Source organism: Lepidochelys kempii, chromosome 13, assembly GCF_965140285.1.
Source record: "Lepidochelys kempii isolate rLepKem1 chromosome 13, rLepKem1.hap1, whole genome shotgun sequence".
Lineage (NCBI taxonomy): Eukaryota > Metazoa > Chordata > Testudines > Cheloniidae > Lepidochelys > Lepidochelys kempii.
In genome coordinates, this window is record NC_136392.1 from 1,325,662 (window position 1) to 1,343,221 (window position 17,560).

The 17,560-nt window shown below is 57.3% G+C and overlaps 1 protein-coding gene across 2 annotated transcripts; it reads left to right on the top strand.

Annotated features, from left to right (window-relative positions):
* Positions 1-4,126: 4,126 nt before the first annotated feature.
* Positions 4,127-17,357, top strand: LOC140896864 (uncharacterized). Of its 2 annotated transcripts, XM_073308905.1 has the most exons (6): positions 4,127-4,269; positions 11,657-11,794; positions 12,703-12,843; positions 13,231-13,377; positions 13,543-13,713; positions 17,206-17,357. In XM_073308905.1, the coding sequence occupies exons 1-6, from the start codon at positions 4,191-4,193 to the stop codon at positions 17,244-17,246; spliced, it is 717 nt and encodes a 238-aa protein (XP_073165006.1). In that variant the 5' UTR covers positions 4,127-4,190; the 3' UTR covers positions 17,247-17,357. The 2 variants fall into 2 exon arrangements, with proteins under 2 accessions (XP_073165006.1, XP_073165005.1); XM_073308904.1 differs by lacking the exon at positions 17,206-17,357 and having other exon boundaries at positions 13,543-13,898.
* The last annotated feature ends 203 nt before the right edge of the window (positions 17,358-17,560 follow it).

Genomic DNA, 17,560 nt, shown 5'->3' on the forward strand with positions numbered 1-17,560 from the left:
AGCAAATGTGAAAAATCGGGTCAGGGGGTGGGGGATAATAGGAGCCTATATAAGAAAAAGACCCCAAAATCGGGACTGTCCTTATAAAATTGGGACATCTGGTCACCCTATTAAACCTGTCCTAAATGACAGGGTCACCTCAGCTGAAAGGACCTCGTTAAGCCAGGGGCTTGAATGCCAGAGCCCTGAGAAAGTAAGAGTATGGGGACAGTGTCCCAGCCAGGAGATGTGGACTCTCCCTAAGGGTCCCTGGTCTGGTTTAACCTGTTTCTCCCCACTGTTCAAAGACAGAGCTAAATAGGCTCCATTAGGAGCCTTTGTTATTTTAAGTGTTTAAATGAGAGCTGAAATCACTGGTGGTGGGGCAGTGTTTCTGCCCAGCCTGCTAAAAGCTGAAAATCACTAAGAGACTGACCTGCAGAGGTCATAGCAGAGAGGTGGCAAGAGAAGATTACTGACAGTCAGCTGGCAGGAACAGCGAACAGTCAGCCTCTTCAGAAGCGGCAAACAGGCTGCCGGTGGGAGAGGAACCGCGGCTGGCAGGGTGCCCAGCCAGAACAAGTGCTCAGATGGCAGATCAAGCCAGGTGCCTTCTTCCCCAGATGGGAGGGGAACTCACACAGATGCACCTCTGAACCCTGGGTCCTCACTGACCAAGGACAACCCCTGTGAGTGGGGTGTGGTGAGGGAGAAGAGAGGGGCACAGAAAAGGATCTGTTGGTTGTAGAACTCAAGAACACGAGGTAGAAGGCTCTGCCCCACGCACTCTGGGGTGAGTGTCCTGCTCACGGTTTATCTTTATGAATCCTGCTTGTGGAATTTTCCCTAATTAATGTCGGGTGACTTCCCTCCTTTCATTAAAAGTTTTTCTACACTCAGATGCTGCGCTTGCGAGAGGAGAAGTATTGCCTCACAGAGGCACCCAGGGTGGTGTGTAATTGTCCCAGGTTACTGGGTGGGGGCTCGCGCTGGTTCTGTGTCGCATTGTTGAAGAGGAACCCCTAGATATTGAACCCGGCCCTGGTTGCTGCCGGCTCCACCTGGCAGAAGGGTTACAGGTCCCATTACCCCATCGCTCTGGGCACTGGCTCAACCCCACTCCTGTTTCTCAGCCAGTGACCTGGACCCTGCTCCCAGCACTCGAGCTGCTGCCCCTTCTGGCGATGGTGACACAGCCCGACTCACCAGCACTGCCATTGCCTGGGAATAACTCTTGAGAATGGCCTCCATGTTTGTAGGGCCAGGCAGAGAGCTTCGTGGGCTGCCCCCTGCCCAGGGCCTATCCTGCAGTGGAAGCCAATGGCTGGGAGTTAATGACAATACCAGTCCTACCAAACTCTAGGCTGGCACCCAGGAGCATGGACCTCCTGCCAGGGCTCAGAGGGGTCATATTCGTCTGGGGCGCAGCTGGGGTGCAGGCTCAAGGGGCAGGACACTGGAGAAATGACTCACACAGCTGCCATGGGTGCTGGGCATTTCCTCTCTAACCCTTGAGAGCGCCCACAAGCCCAGCTTTGCCTTTGGCTCAGGGATCCTGGTCTCCAGAGAGCCGAAGCAGCAGCCACCTTCTGGCGTTATTTATTACAAGCCGGGTGTGCAGACGCTCTTTAGCATGACGCAGCATGAAGTGCGTGGTGACGTCACTAAGATACATTCAGGATTCCCCAGTCACTGTGACCCAGCAGCCACCCCAGCCGGGGACTCTCCTGAGAGTTACTGGGCTGGTTTCATTCCGTGTCCCTTTGATCAGCAGTGAAAGGTGACGGTATTGTCCATACTCCTGCAGTGCATCCCCAGGCAAACTCCCTGGCCTCCAGGCCTTTCCCTGGCTCAGGACCTGAGGATTTCAGAAATGTCCTGACCCTTGAATCAAGGCATGTCCCTTGTGTTTCAGAAGTGGAGCGGCTGTCTGCGGTGGCAACGTGCCTGGGGGAGCCAGGGTGTCCCCAATGCAGACAGGCAGAGAACCCGCACACACAGGCTGCAATGCCCTGCTGCAGGGGCTCCTGGCAGCCTTGTATTCAAACTGCCCCAGCACGTCAAAGGAGAGCTGGGGGGTGCCCTGGATCCAATGGCGTTGCCTCTCTGGGAGATGATAAATCACTCAGGGGGCTTTCAGGAGGCAGCCCTACCCCACTCCTAGGAACCAAGTCTGTGTCTCACAAAAGAAGCTTTTATAAAAAGGAGAAAACCCAGCGGTAATTTGGGGAAACGCTGTAACCAGTAAGTCAAACACCCGCCTGCAGCATCTTGGTGTCAGGGGGCTGCTGGCCCCCCACTGAAACTTGGGGCGGGGGGGTTGGTTCCCCTCTCCCAGTGCCAAAAGAAAGGGGGAGGGCCACAGGAAATCAGGACTGACAGTCCCCAGGGCCAATGGGGAGAGGCCAACGCTCCAGGTCAGGCTGATTGACAGGGCAGACAGGCCAATGAGGGGGTCAGGAGGCCAGGGTCCCGTGTGAGGTGGAGCGGCCAGGGCCGGGGCCAGAGGGGCAGAGCTAAGGGGAGAGCAGGAGCCCGGCTGGGCTGGGAGCAGGGCCAGAGCCGGGGCCAGAGGGGCAGAGCTAAGGGGAGAGCAGGAGCCCGGCTGGGCTGGGCTGGGAGCAGAGGGGCAGAGCCGGGGCCAGAGGAGCAGCCCCAGGAGCTGAGCTGGAGGCAGGGTGTGAATGGGGCTGGGGCTGGGGCCGGAGCCGGGGCCGGGCACGTGAGCGACTGGGGAGTCCAGGGGCCCCGGGCCCCAGGCCCAGCGCAGGGAGGCCCCAGGCATGAGGCCTTGTAGGTGGGGCTGGGAGGGGCTCGTGACCCCGACGGGGGCCAGGCTGGGGGGATGGGCCCTGCCCCCTAGCACCTGTGGGCATGTGGGCACCGCCAGAGCAGGGTGCGAGCCCCGGTGTCACGGCAGCACAGCCAGGGCCTGGGCAGGGGCCTGGGACATGCGAGGGGCAGGCTGGGAAAGTCCCTGTGCCCCCGAGATGGCCGAGGGTGGTGCCCTGGGTCCACTGGGCAGGGTGAAATGTTTCCGTTTCAGCTTCCCCTTTTCCCGTGTTCTCATTAGTTGCTGGTTAATAAATTGTATTTGCTCTGAACTCTGCGGTGAGCAGTGGGGCAGGGAAGCGTCCGGTGCGGAGAGAGCACCCCGGAGTGGGGACAGCCAAGCCCTTGTCCTACGTGACCATGACAAGACTGCGGGCCCAGGCCCCACGAATCCTGGGCCCAGCCATGTTGGGATTATGGGGGGGTCCTCGAGGGCAGGCCGGCCTGCGGGTGAAGGGATTGGGAGCAAGGACTCAGATCCGTTCCCTGGCCCATTTCACCGGGGTAGTGCATATGCCAGGAAAGTTCCCCACAATAGAGGGACCATTTCCCCTCTTACACAGACATCTAAGATGTCGAGCAGATTGCTCCACTGTTTGTGGCTCCTATGACCCCGTTGTAATAAATCTCCCCTGTCCCGTGATGTCCCTGCAGCTCATAAAAATACCTGGAAAGCACAAATGTGCTGCTCTGGGAAAGCAATGGCATGACGGACATTCACACGGTCCCCCAGCCCACGTCCTCCTGCCAGGACCACCAGGACCACCGCTGGGTGATGCTGTGCTGCCGGGAGGGCTGTTGTCAGGGCCAGAGGGTTTGCTCCTACCAGGGTCATCACACCCTCAGGGGAACGTGCATGAGCCACTCATACGGGGTCAACAACCCTAAAGGGGACATGTGAGTACTGCTTCTCTGGGGTCATCACAGCCTAATGGGGAGGTGGTGGTGGGAGCCCCAAGACCTCCCCACACACCCTCCTCTGGTCACATCCCAGAGACGAGGGTCAGGGGCACAGAAACATTCAGCCCCCATCGTTAGACATCAGCTGAGAGAACCCGCGGGGCGGGGCAGGACGGGGGGCAATTGAGCTGGACGGGGCGTGATCCAGAGCACATGACCACAAACAGGGATAGCACAAGCCTTTGGGGGGAAACATGAGCTCACCTCTGCAGCCTGTTATTACATTTCCACCTTCCTCACACCAGGGATGTTTCCTAACTCTCGCAGGGCCCTGCTGCTTCCCTGTTCCCTTTGGGAGGGGCAGAAACCGGGGGCAGCTCTCTTGTGTAATGTCCCCTCCTGTGGCCGCAGTACCAGGCTGGCATGATTGTATATAAGCTGGTGCAGCTTGGCGCTGGGTATCCTGGCATAGCAGCACCATGAAATCAGGCCTCCTCCTCCTGGGGCTCCTCACCCTCTGGGCTGATCCGCCGTCTGCCTCTGGGCAGCTCCATCAAGGTGAGGGCTCCCTGCCCCTGCCTCCCCAGCCAGCCTGGCTTCCCTCTGCCTGCCCCCAGCCCTACAGCCTGCCCCCAGCCCCCTTCGCTCTCGGCGGCTCCTGCCCCAAATCCCCCACGCGACACAGCCCCTCGCAGCATCCCTGGCTCTGCCGCCTGCCCCAGTGTCTCCAGCCCCCTGAGTGTGGGGCTGTCCCCGTGCCTGACCCCATTTCGCCCCAGTGAGGCCTCCTTGCTCTTCTCCTCCCGCTCCTGGGACACTGAGCCCCCCTGGCTCTCCCCAGCCCTCTGGCTGCTCCTGGAGCCTTTCTACCCTCTAGGGCCTCCCAGGTGAGCCCCCCATGCCCATGGCTCCAGCCAGTGACTCCCAGACAGCCCCCCTTGAACCCATCTCCCTCCGGGCCAGAACGCAGCCTGGCTCTGGGTTGTGCCCTTGGGTGTCTCCCTGCCATGCATGGCTCAGTGTGAGCTCTCTTCCCTCCCCTTCCCCATCTCTGGGATAACCCCCATGCTCTCCGTCACCCCTCCCCCCACATCCAGGCCCTCCGCATGTCCTGCCAGGGTCTTTCTCTGTGACACCCCCAGGTTCACCCCCAGGCAATGGGACCCCCCACCCCACCAGCTACAAAGGCAGGTGCCTTCCTGCATTCAGGCAGCCCCAGTTGGGCCAGCTGCAGAACATGCTGTCCCTGCAGCGGGGAGCTTCAAACGGTGCCAGGGACCACAGGAAAGGGGGAGACGTTTCCTCAGGAGCAGGGAGGCTGCTGGGGGCTGCGAGTGAGCTCGGGCTGGAGGGGACAGCCGCCCCTCCCCCCACGCACTGGTGGGGGCAGACAGGTACCACCAGGTTGATATGCAAGGGGCCCTGGAGGGCTGCTTCTCGCCAGCGACCTCTGGCAGGACCTGGAGAGCAGCTCCAGGGGCTGCAGACACGTGAACTGCAGCTGGAGTCTGGACAGACCCCGCAGGGGTGAGCTGAACTCCTGCCAGGACCAATGAGATCGTGCAGGAGCGGGGGCTCCCGCCGGGGAGCCAAGGGCAGGAGACTCACCAAGCCTACGGCCGAGCCCAGGCTGGGGGTGGGTCGACTGCTCACCTCTCCCGGCTGCCCGGACAGCAGCCCGGGCCCTAGGAGATGGACTGCATGGGCTGTAACCTCTCCCCTCCCTGCCCCACCAAACGATCCCCCCAGGATCTTCCTTCTCCGCTGCTCAGCCCCTGCCCCCAGGCCATTTGGACAGCTCTGCTCTGGCTCCTCATTCAGTTTTTATCCAGCCTCTCCCTCATCCCCTCCTCTGCCCGCGCCTCTCCCAGAGGCCTGCCTTGGGCTCCTTTGCCACCTCCTACACCCCACGCTGCCTCTGAGCCCCATGCACCCCGCGCCTTCCTTCCCCACTGCCAAACACCCGTAAACACTCCCTTCCTGCATGCAGCCGTCCTGCGGTCCGGGCTGCCCCGGGGCCTCTGTGCCCTGGAGCCCCTCAGGCTGGCCGGCCCTAGTCATGTTTGTTGCCCGCTGAGCTGCGCAGACTACGGGTCCCTCCAGTCATAAATACTGCTTGTCCGACTGTGGCCACAGCTGTCTAGCCCTAGAAATGTGCTCTCCAGAAAGATCCCCCTCCCCTCCTGGGGACCAGAGACCCTGTCTGTGTCTAGTAGTCTGAGACTCCCTGGTAGATCTTGGCTTTCTTTCAAACCCATCTCCTCGCCTGCTCTGCAACCCAGCCTCCAGGAGGTGTCAAAACATCGATTATGGCAGCTGCCAGGGCAACAAAACAAGTTAAGGCTCTCCAGGAGAGTCAGGTGGCAGCAGGAAATCCTGCCCATCAGCCCCCCTCCCCTGTGCCTGGCCTGGGCTGCTCATCTCTACAGGCCAGGGCTGGAATCATGCCACTGCTGTGATAACTGGGCCTACAAATTTGCTCTAATTGTGAGCACGAGGATTAAAGGGCCGTGAAAGTTCATAAGATGTAACAATACCGCAGAGCAACAAATGCTGACGGGGAAGGTAGGAAAAGGAAACCGCCTGAATTGATCTAGATCAGGGGTGGCCAACCTGGGGCTCCGGAGCCGCATGCGACTCTTCAGAGGTTAATAGGCGGCTCCTTGCATAGGTGCCGACTCCGGGGCGGGAGCTACAGGCGCCAACTTCCCCATGTGCTGGGGGGTGCTCACTGTTCAACCCCTGCTCTGCCCCAGGCCCTGCCCTCCCTCCACCCCTTCCCCCAAGGCCCCTGCCCCTTCCCCAAAGCCTGCCATGCCCTCGCTCCTCCCCCTTCCCCACCAGAGCCTCCTGCCAAGCGAAACAGCTGATGGCAGCGGGGGAGAGGTGCTGGGGGTTGATGGGGGGCTGCTGACGTATTACTGTGGCTCTTTGGCAATGTACATTGGTAAATTCTGGCTCCTTCTCAGGCTCAGGCTGGCCACCCTGATCTAGATAAAAGGCCGTACCGATGTGGTTCAAGGACTGTGTTGAAATCACACTTGGTAAAAACAGAAGATGTGGAACCAGAAAATAATAACCCAAATTGGTGTGTTAGATATTAGACCTAATTGGTGGACAAAATATTGAGGGTCCTGGGCTATTCCACCCTCTGCGCTCCCTTTGTGGGTCCTCAGAACGTGAACAAGGAAGTGTTATTTAACCCTTAACATAACACAAGAGCCAGAGGCCAGCCAATGAAATTAACAGGCAGCAGGTTGAAAACAAACATAAGGAAGTGTTTCTTCACACAACGCACAGTTAATCTGTGGAACTTGTTGCCAGAGGATGTTGTGGAGGCCAAAAATTAATGGGGTTAAAAAAAGGATTAGATAAGTTCCTGGAAGATAGGTCCATCAATGGCTATTAGCCAGTCAGGGATGCTACCCCATGCTCTGGGTGTCCCTAAATCTCTGACTGGAAGAAGCTGGGACGAGACGACAGGGGATGGGTCACTTGATGATTACCTGTTCTGCTCAGACCTGCTGAAACATCTGGCATTGGCCCCTGTCAAGAGACAGGTACTGAGCTAGATGGACCATTGGTCTGACCCAGTCTGATGAAACAGAGAAACTGTCAGCTAGCACAGCAGGAGTTAAGGAGAGCCTTTGGGCCCAGCTAGCCCACCCCCGACCCTTGAATCAAGGCATGCTCCTTGTGTTTCAGAAGTGGAGCGGCTGTCTGCGGTGGCAACGTGCCTGGGGGAGCCAGGGTGTCCCCAATGCAGACAGCCAGAGAACCCGCACATACAGGCTGCAATGCCCTGCTGCAGGGGCTCCTGGCAGCCTTGTGTTCAAACTGCCCCAGCACGTCAAAGGAGAGCTGGGGGGTGCCCAGGCTCTAATGGCGTCGCCTCTCTGGGAGATGATAAATCACCCCGGGGGCTTTCAGGAAACAGCCCTACCCCACTCCCAGGAACCAAGTCTATGTCTTACAAAAGAAGCTTTTATAAAAAGGAGAAAACCCAGCGGTAATTTGGGGAAATGCTGTAACCAGTAAGTCAAACACCCGCCTGCAGCATCTTGGTGTCAGGGGGCTGCTGGCCCCCCACTGAAACTTGGGGAGCCTTGGGCTTCTTTGCCACCTCCTACGCCCCACGCTGCCTCTGAGCCCCATGCACCCATCACCTTCCTTCCCCACTGCCAACAATCCATAAACACTCCCTTCCTGCATGCAGCCTTCCTGCTGTCCGGGCTTCCCCGGGGCCTCTTTGCCCTGGAACCCCTTAGGCTGTCCGGCCCTAGTCATGTTTGTTGCCAGCTGAGCTGCGCTGACTCGTTATCAAGTCTCTACGAGCATCGTAGCATGTGTAAAAAGAAAAGGAGTACTTGTGGCACCTTAGAGACTAACCAATTTATTTGAGCATGAGCTTTCGTGAGCTACAGCTCACTTCATCAGATGTTTACCGTGGAAACTGCAGCAGACTTTATATACACACAGAAATCATGAAACAATACCTCCTCCCACCCCACTGTCCACGTGGGGTGGGAGGAGGTATTGTTTCATGATTTCTGTGTGTATATAAAGTCTGCTGCAGTTTCCACGGTAAACATCTGATGAAGTGAGCTGTAGCTCACGAAAGCTCATGCTCAAATAAATTGGTTAGTCTCTAAGGTGCCACAAGTACTCCTTTTCTTTTTGCGAATACAGACTAACACGGCTGTTCCTCTGAAACGTAGCATGTGTGTTATTAGATGGATTCACCAGATGGGGGGAAAACCCGTGGGGTGAGACGCTGGGGTGGTTGTGAACTGTCTCCTTTAATGAGAGGTTTCAGAGTAACAGCCGTGTTAGTCTGTATTCGCAAAAAGAACAGGAGGACTTGTGGCACCTTAGAGACTAACCCATTTATTTGAGCATGAGCTTTCGTGAGCTACAGCTCACTTCATCGGATGCATCACGAAAGCTCATGCTCTAATAAATGGGTTAGTCTCTAAGGTGCCACAAGTCCTCCTTTTCTTTTTGTCTCCTTTAAATGGCACTGTTCCTTTTTCTTGTCGTGTGACTGGCTGTCATGGCGTGTGGGGGAGTCCAGGCCCTGCACCCCTCTTCCTGGGATTCACTGAGACTCTCAGCCAGCCAGTAAAACAGAAGGTTTATTGGACAACAGGAACACAGTCCAAAACAGAGCTTGTGGGTACAACCCGGACCCCTCAGTCAAGTCCTTCTGGGGGAGCAGGGTGTTACCTCCCCCTCCCCCTCCCGCTCCTGGCTCAGGTGACAGGCTCTCAGGTCTCCCATCCCCAGGGCACATTCCCAGGTCAACACTCCCCCCTCCCTGCTGCGTCACATCGTCACACTGGCTCCCTAAGTCACTTCATGTTGTTTCTGCCCCTGAGCTGATGCCTGAAGCATTTGGAACCAGGGAATGAGGAATGTCCAGTTGTGCCCAGTCTGGGGTGGAGCATCAGCATCATCCGTGCTGAAGCGTGTGAAATGTATGAGAGCCACTAATATTTTCCTGATGCCCAGCGGCTGCCTCAACTCTTCAAAGGGCAAATACTAGTGAACACGTGTTGGCGAAGCCACTTTTCCCTCGTTGCTCAGTCCAGCATGTCCTGTGCAGCAGAGCGCCCTGCTGTCAACACGTGTACCTGGGAGTGTGGAGATGGGTCAGGGCAGGCGCCATCTGTTGTTCGGTGCAGCTCACTCCTGACCCCTCGCTGCGTATGCCCGTGACAGGGTATCAGTCACACAGATTGATACTCAGGCTATGTCTACACCACTGGCTCTCAGGCTTTCTGGACTCCTGTGCCCCTTTCAGGAGGCTGATTTCTCTTGCGTACCCTAAGTTTCATCTCGCTTAAAAACGACTTGCTTGCAAAATCAGATGTAAAAATCCCAAAGGGTCACAGCGCACTAGTACTGAAAAGTGGCTGACTTTCTCATTGTGACCGGACAATGACAAAATAAGTCAACTGGAATATAAAGATTTTGCGTACGTGTCAGTGTTGAGCAGATAGAGCTGTACAAACAGGTCAGTGTCTGTAGGAAATTTTAGTTTGTTCTGACTTCGCTAGTGCTGTTTCTGTAGCCTGTTGTAAAACTAAGCAAATCTCTAGATGAGGGGATGTATCCCCTGGAAGACCTCTGTGTACCCCAGGGGTTCACGTACCCCTGGTTGAAAACCACTAGTCTACACCACGGCTTATCCAGCAGAACTTACGTTGCTCAGGGGTGTGAATAAGCCACCCCTGAGTGAGATAAGTTACACCAGCCTAAGCAATGGTGTGGACAGCCGATGGGGAGCTTCTCCTGCTGACAAAGCTACAACCGCTCGTTAGGGGTGGATTAATTAAGTAGATGGGAGAGCGACTCCTGTCGGCTTAGAGCAGGTCCACTAGAGACCTGCGGTCGGTGCAGCTGTGAGCTCTCGAGGGGAGCCAGAGCCTAAGGCCCGGAGCTGCCTCCCAGCCCTGCTGCTGGTGGGAAGCTCTCCCAGCTATCTCCGTACCTGTGACATGTAAAAGCCCAAGAGCCAGACCTCTGGGCTGGTCCTGCCTTTGCAGAACAAAGGCAGAAGGAGGGGATGGCACCTCTGGGTGCCCTTGTTTCCAACCCCCACTTGGGCGGGATGCGGGGGTTGACCTGTATTATACGATGCTGTGTCATAAGCCAGGATCTTTACAGACCCACAAGAATATATTACAACAGACCCTGCTGGGGAACAGGGTAGAGAGCACAGCAAAGAGGATTCACCCTGAGAGAGGGGCCTTCTCTCTGTTGCTTTGTTTCCCTTGTCTTGATTGCTCTGACTTTACACTCGTTTAAGTCATGTAAGGGCCCTGCTGTGGTGGGGGTTTGCCGTGTGGCCCCCCCAGGTGGGACTGGCTCAGGCTGGGGTTCATCTTTAATTCCCGTGCCCATCTCAAAGCATGCCCATTGGATCCCTCCCAACCAGCCTCCTCCTTGAGGCCTGTGTCTCTAGTGACATGCAGTTGAAAACAAGCCCTGAAATTGCAAGTTTTCCGGCTGTCTTTGGGGAGCGGAGGAGGTCACCCCTTGTCACGGAGTCCCTGGGCGATGCTCTGGAACTGCTCCCCATGAAGCCAGTCAGGACTCTGGGGAAGTCTCCTTTCTGGGAGCAGCCTGTCTGCAGGACACACAGCTCACACAGCTTCCACCTTCCTGGGTCTGACCTCGGAGCATTCAGCATCCTCTGCCCCTCCGTGCGCTTCCCCCAGCGAGTCCACTCAGGCGGGGTCCTGGGGAAGCCAGAGGGTCCTGCACCCCAACTCCGCAGTCAGACGTGACTCTCAGCCAGCCAGTAAAACAGAGGTTTATTAGATGACAGGAACATGGTCTAAAACAGAGCTTGCTGGTGCAGAGAACAGGACCCTTCAGCTAGGTCCATTTTGGGGGGCAGTGAGCCAGACAACCACGTCTGCCCTTCACTCCATGTCCCAGCCAGCCCCAAACTGAAACTTCCTCCAGCCCCTCCTCCTCTGGGCTTTGTTCCTTTCCTGGGCCAGGTGGTCACCTGATTCCTTTGTTCTCCAACCCTTTAGCTTTCACCTTGCAGGGGGGGGAAGGGCCCAGGCCATCTGTTGCCAGGAAACAGGGTGTCGGCCATTCTCTGTGTCCAGACCCCTGCACACACCTGCCCTCTAGGGCTCTGCAATGATCATACACCCTTACCCCACCACCTAGATACTTAAGAACTGCCTACGGGAAACTGAGGCACCCCCCACAATATTCGGAGGAAACATTAAGAACAGTCCCACTTCGTCACACCCCTGGGGGGTGAGCAGTTAGATTCCTCCATCCCTGGGTGAGGGGGTAAAGGGAGGGAGAGTCCGTTGCCTGGATATGACCCCCTTGCCTCAGGATGCTTCTCTTTCCCTGGCCTGGCTGATGTGTCTGCCCCACGCTCTGTAACCCCGGTTCTCTTCCCATTTGTTTCCAGTGAAAAAGGGCGAGTGCCCCGCTCCCATTCACTGGGCTGTGAACTGCCTTATGTTCTGCTCCACTGACGCTGACTGTCCCGGATCCGAGCGCTGCTGCAGCACCGGCTGCGGGAGGGAGTGCAGACTCCCCGTAGGAGGTGAGGGGCTCTCCTTCTCCACCCCACTCCATCGGTGCTGGGAGCCGAGAGCCAAGGCCTGGTGACCCCATGGCCACGCCCACCCCTTTGGGCTCCCTATTTTAATATTAACAAGGTGGCCACGGCCCCCTGAGAAAGTCTGGACACCTGCAGCCATGATAGCCCCATGAATCCTGCTTCCAGGGCCCAACCCCACCCCAACGGGCATGGGCCTGGCCCCCACCCAGCCAAGGGATGGTCAGAATTGGGGCCCAGCAGGGCCTCCCTGGTGTGCGGGAGTGACACAGAGTACGAGGATCCTGATGGGGAGGTGGCATCTCGGATTATCCTGATTACAACGGTGGTGCTCAGACGCTACGGCGATAAATGGACCATGTCTGCTGCTTCCTGCCCAGTCCAGCAGCAACTGCCCATTCTCACCCTGCGTTTGACCCAGAAGGCAGGAGACCCTCATCTGGATGGCCCCGGGGCTCTGCAATAGTTGCCTTCAGTGACTCAAGACACTAGATTAGACATTAGGGAAACCGTCCTGGCAGGGTGGTAAAGCACTGGAATAAATTGCCCAGGAGGCTGGAATCTCCGTCACTGGAGGTTTTGAAGAGCAGGTTGGACAAACCCCTGTCAGGGGTGGTCAGATAATACGGAGTCCTGCCTCCGTGCAGGGGACTGGGCTAGAAGACCTCTCGGATCCCTCCCAGTCCTACGTTTGCAGGCCCCCCTGCAGCCCTGCAGACAGAGACCTTAGCGGACACTCTGAAGCGGGCGGTGTGTGCAAGGCCAGCGACCTGGGCGGGTGGGGGATCAGCCTGCTCGCGGCTGCAGGAGCACTATGTGGTTACATAGCAGCCTTCCCATTGGAACAAGTCCAGACAACGCTGACCCTGCTCTCTCGCTGTTCTGTTCCCCAGTAAACCCAGGGTACTGCCCGCAGTTCGACCCCAGCATTATGACCATCTGCCTTGTGGAATGCAATAACGACAGGGAGTGTGGACTGGGCCGGAAGTGCTGCAGCCAGGGATGCCATGTGTACTGCATGTGGGCTGTGCCAGGTAACTTCGCACCTGGGAGTGGGGGACCAAAGGCGGGGTACTTGGTCCTGCCTATTAGATGAGCCCCCCGGACATTCTGAGTAATTCAAACTGCTACACAAGTGGGGCCGGGTCTGAGAATGGACGTGGGGCAAGGGACAGAGCTGGGACAGGCAGGAGACTGACTGAAGGGGGTCTAAGGCCCGGGGGCATGCGGCTGAGCGTGGGGTGGGAGGGTCTGGGGGGAAGCCGCAGGGACCAGTCCTGGAGAGGCGCAGACCAGGACGGCAAGGAAAAGCCTTGGCCAGAGGTCAGATCTGGGGCCTGGCTCCAGTCCGTGGTGCAGGCCTGTGCGTTTGGGGTTTGTTCCCCACAGAGACATGAGCTGTTGTTGTTTCCCTTTTCCAGCCAAACCTGGCACCTGCCCCAAGAGGACAGTGCTGCAGACGTTCGCGCCGTGTGAGAAGAATAAGTGCAGAGACGACAGGGACTGTCCCAACAGGAAGAAATGCTGCTTTACTGGCTGTAGCCTCGGCTGCCTGGCCCCTGGAACAGGTACCAGCAGCAAAGATAGAGGGGCCTGAGGAGCCCCCAGCCCCACAGCACTGGCCAGGCATCCTGTGGGCCAGAGACATCCCCACTTCCCCACCAGTCTGGGTTCACTAGCCTGAGCTCCCTTGCAGATCTCTGCCCTCCTTATAACCCCTCTCCTCTCTCCAGGTGACGTTTGCCGACTCCCGCCTGAGAGGGGCCCTTGCGCACAACGGTTCCTTCGCTTCTTCTACAACCCGGCCTACGGGATGTGCCAGAGATTCTTTTATGGCGGCTGCCGGGGCAACGGGAACAACTTCAAAACTCTCCGGGCGTGCCAGCAGGCCTGCAGGACACTCGGTAAGGGGCCCGAGCGCGTGAACCCGCCGGCCTGGGCTGGGCAGCTCAGCAAGCTGGGACAGGCTGAGAATTAACGCAGCTGCCGGCCGGACTGGTCACCGGGAGTGCAGGGTGGGAAACGGGACTGAAGCGAAAGAGGTTGCTGGTTCTGGGGCTGGATCCTAGCCCTGCTGTGGGAGGCCAGGGCAGGGGAGACGATCATGGAAATCAGTTCATAAAATGTTCCGCATACAAATCCGTGTCGTAAGTATTCACAGGCCGACGCCCCTGGCTGTGCCTGCAAGGAGCGCGGCATGCAAACGGCCAAGAGCTGTCGTAGGCACGCGTAGACTGAGAGTCTGCATCCACGGGCCATAACTGTTAGCAAATGAGGGCTTTGCACGTACATTTTGTCTGCCTAACCGTAGTTCCTGAAAATCCGGCACTAAAGGTTCTTCAACTAATATGTAAATGAAGTGACCATTAAGAAATGTTTTTTCAGGGTTCAGATATGCCCTAGTGACCAAGTCCTCTTTTAGCCCCATCTCCCACCCCAGCTGGAGACTGGGTCCCAGTTAGATTTCAATGGGGAGGCTGAGCAGCTGTCTCTCCGTGCTCTGTAGCTAATGTGACCCGCAAGCCCTTGTGGGGCCCGGCCCATGTTCAGCCTACAGTCGCACCGACTCCTACGGCTCAGTCACCAAGGCATGGGACGAGGTCGTCTGTGGCACTGCCAGGGCACCGGGAACAATTTGGCACCAGAGCCGGATGTCTCAGGGCCTGTGGAGGAGCTGGGAGGCTATGTCTAAACTACCACTTTGGCCAGTATCATTTCTGTTATTCAGAAGTGTGAAAAAACACCCCCCTGAGCGACGTACGTTTCACGGACAGAAGTGCCAGCGTGGACAGCTCTGAGCGGGCAGGAGATGCTGTCCCACCGACACGGTTACTGCCATTAGTTGGGAATGGATTAATTGTGCCAAGGGAAGAGCGCTCTCCTCTCGGCACAGAGCAGCTTCACGAGCGATCTGGGACAACGGTGCTGCTCGAAGCCTGCTGGCGTAGACGGGGCCTTAGGTGGGTGGTGAGCTGCCCCGGTCAGAGGGACAGTGCTGGAAATACACTAGGGGCCGTTCCCGTATCGCTGAAGGAGCGTCTGCGGCGCTGTTTGTGATGGGAAATGGACTAAATACAAGGGCCTATGGCCAGTTCTGGCAGTCGAATCCTAACTGTGCCTCTGGCAGCAGGGCCTCCAGAGCGTGAGAACCAGCCCCGGGGCACTGCTAGGAACCGGAGCACAAACCCCACCGGGCTGTGAGCTCTCTACCTGGGGTTCACCAACCAGTTATCCAGTGTGAACTCCTCAGGCACCATAAGAGCCTAGCCAGGGCGTCACGGACAGGCCCCTTGGGTACGCCGGTCTGTCTTGTCACCCAGGTGAGCGTAGCTTTGTGATAGCTGGTTCCTTACACCATCAATCACAGCAATAGTCCCCTTACCGCCAATAGCAAAGGGCCAGTCACTTACCCCAAGTCAACTGCACCTCAGACCTCACACCAAAGACAACGCTTCTAGCCAATCCTCTAATAAACTATCTAAAGATTTATTAACTAGGGAAAGGAAACCAGAGAGTTATTTACAAGGTTAAAGAAAGCCAACCTAGAAATACAAATGAGTTACGATCTCAGCTTTCACAAGGAAGCCGAAGCTTCTATCATGAGTAAGCTCCATATGCCCTTCAGGACTAGCCCTGGCTGAGCAGCTGTGGATCTGTTGCTTATGCCTAGAAACCCTGCCGCCCCAGAGTCCAAACTGCATCATGATCATCAGATCCTTCTGTTTGGGGCTTTTATCCCCACCCTTCCTCGTGTTCTCAGCTTCAGCCTCAGCTGATGGGAGGACTCCACTTGGATGACTCATCTTCACGGGGCGGGGAGGGCAAAACAATGAACATGGTTTGTCCTCTTTCATGTCCCACAATAGTCCACCTGGTATCAATGGACCTTTCCTGTTGGGCAGGATATAACATCTTCTGTAGGAGATCAGCCATTCACACTATTCTTGTCTTTCTCCTGTCTGGTGAGTTACACAGTCACAGAGGCTCACCGTACAACCGCTCAAATATTACCTTACACTGTGGGATACAGATGCTGTAAGTGAGATGAATGCAGGCAGCAACACACCAGCATTCAATAAAGAAGAAACACTAAAGAGATTCCTATCATTCTAATCCCTGTTTTAACAACACTAACGCACAGGTGAGCCAGACTGATTCCAGCTGTGTGTCTGTCACTGTTCCACTGAGACACAGGGACTCTGACATGAGCTGGCACCTGGATTGCGAGTGTCACACCAACCTGGCTTTGTTAGGATGGGGTGGGATAAAGCTCTGAGCTGATCAGGCAGTTGCCACATTGCTAAGCTGCTATCCTGTTGCTACATTTTGCGTTGGAACAGGAACTGAGCGGCCGCTTCCTGAGGCCGTTGGGCTTTCAGCTTCTGAAGCAACTGCTCCCCTTCTCCTGTTGCTATACAGAATAAACGGCTACCCAGGGAGGTGACTCTTTGCTGGCATGAGGGTGTAGCTGTGACGAGCCCTTGGCCCTCCCGCTCGCCACTCTGCACACGTTGGAAACACTGTTACTGTTATGGCCCCCAAAGGTGCTGGGCACAGACAGGATCTCACATCAGCCCAGCATGTGAGAGACGAGCTCTTTGTAGAGGATTCACAGATAACTACGGAGATGTTCGCTCCTGTGAGCTGTCCTGCCTCAGGCCCTCCCTTTGCATCCCTTAGTGCCGTGTTTATCCAACCTTCCCTCGCTGGAATAGGCAGGGCAGGGGGCCTGGCCACAAGGGGTCTGGGGTTCTGGCATGTGTCTCATTTTTGCATTTTGAAAAGGTCACTCTGGTCACAGACCTGCTCCGAGTGACCCAGCTCCCCCGGAGGCCTGGAGTCTGGGCGGAAGCTGGGGGTGCAGATTGCCCTCTCTCCCCCATGGAGCTCCCAGCTCTCTGGGGAGGAGGTGAAGGGCTGCGGGAGGCTGGCGTGGAGATGGGGAGAGGAGTGCCCAGGGATGATATGGGTGCTGCTGGCCTGGCCGGCTGGGTCTCCTGCCTCCTCCCCGGGGCTGCTCTGTGCCATGGAGTTTGCCCAGTGGCAGCTCCCGAGGTCACCCAGCCCCGTGCACTCAGCCCTGCTGCAAGGACGGCGACTGCCCAGGAAGGGCCGGGCGCAGCCACGTCAGCCGTGCCCCCAGCCCCCGCCTCAAAGCCGTGCAAGGCAGAACTGCGCTGACTGCACCTGACACCGGGAGGGATGGGGGGAACAGGGAGGACACAAACACAGCTGAGTGATGGGGTGAGCCCAGCCCCCTGCCTGCCGGGATCTCTGTGCCCAGCCCCCGCCCATGGGGCAGTCCAGGATTGCAGGTCCTTGCTGCTGTCACCTCCCTCCCTGCCCCCAGCCTCATGACCAGCCCCTGGCCTGACCGACTGCCCCTTCTTCCACAGGGCCGACCAGAGAGAGAGACCAGGAAGAGCCGAGAGTGTGACCGCAGGGCCTGTGTGGGGACAGGACAGGATCCTCCAATACGGCCCCCACCTGACACCCACCCCCAATCACCCATGGGCCTCATCTCACCCAGCACATGGGTTGTGTAATAAAGAGCTCAACTCAGCTGGCCTCCCTGTGATTTCCTGGATTGGGCCTCACTGTCCCTGCATGTCCGCCCGGGACAACCCCCCTCCAGCTTGCCATTATCCCATCTCTCTGGGCACTGACGTGCAGGGCCCTGGCTCGTCCCCCTTCCGTTTCTCAGCCAGTGACCCAGGCCCTGCTCCCAGCACTCGAGCTGCTGCCCCTTTT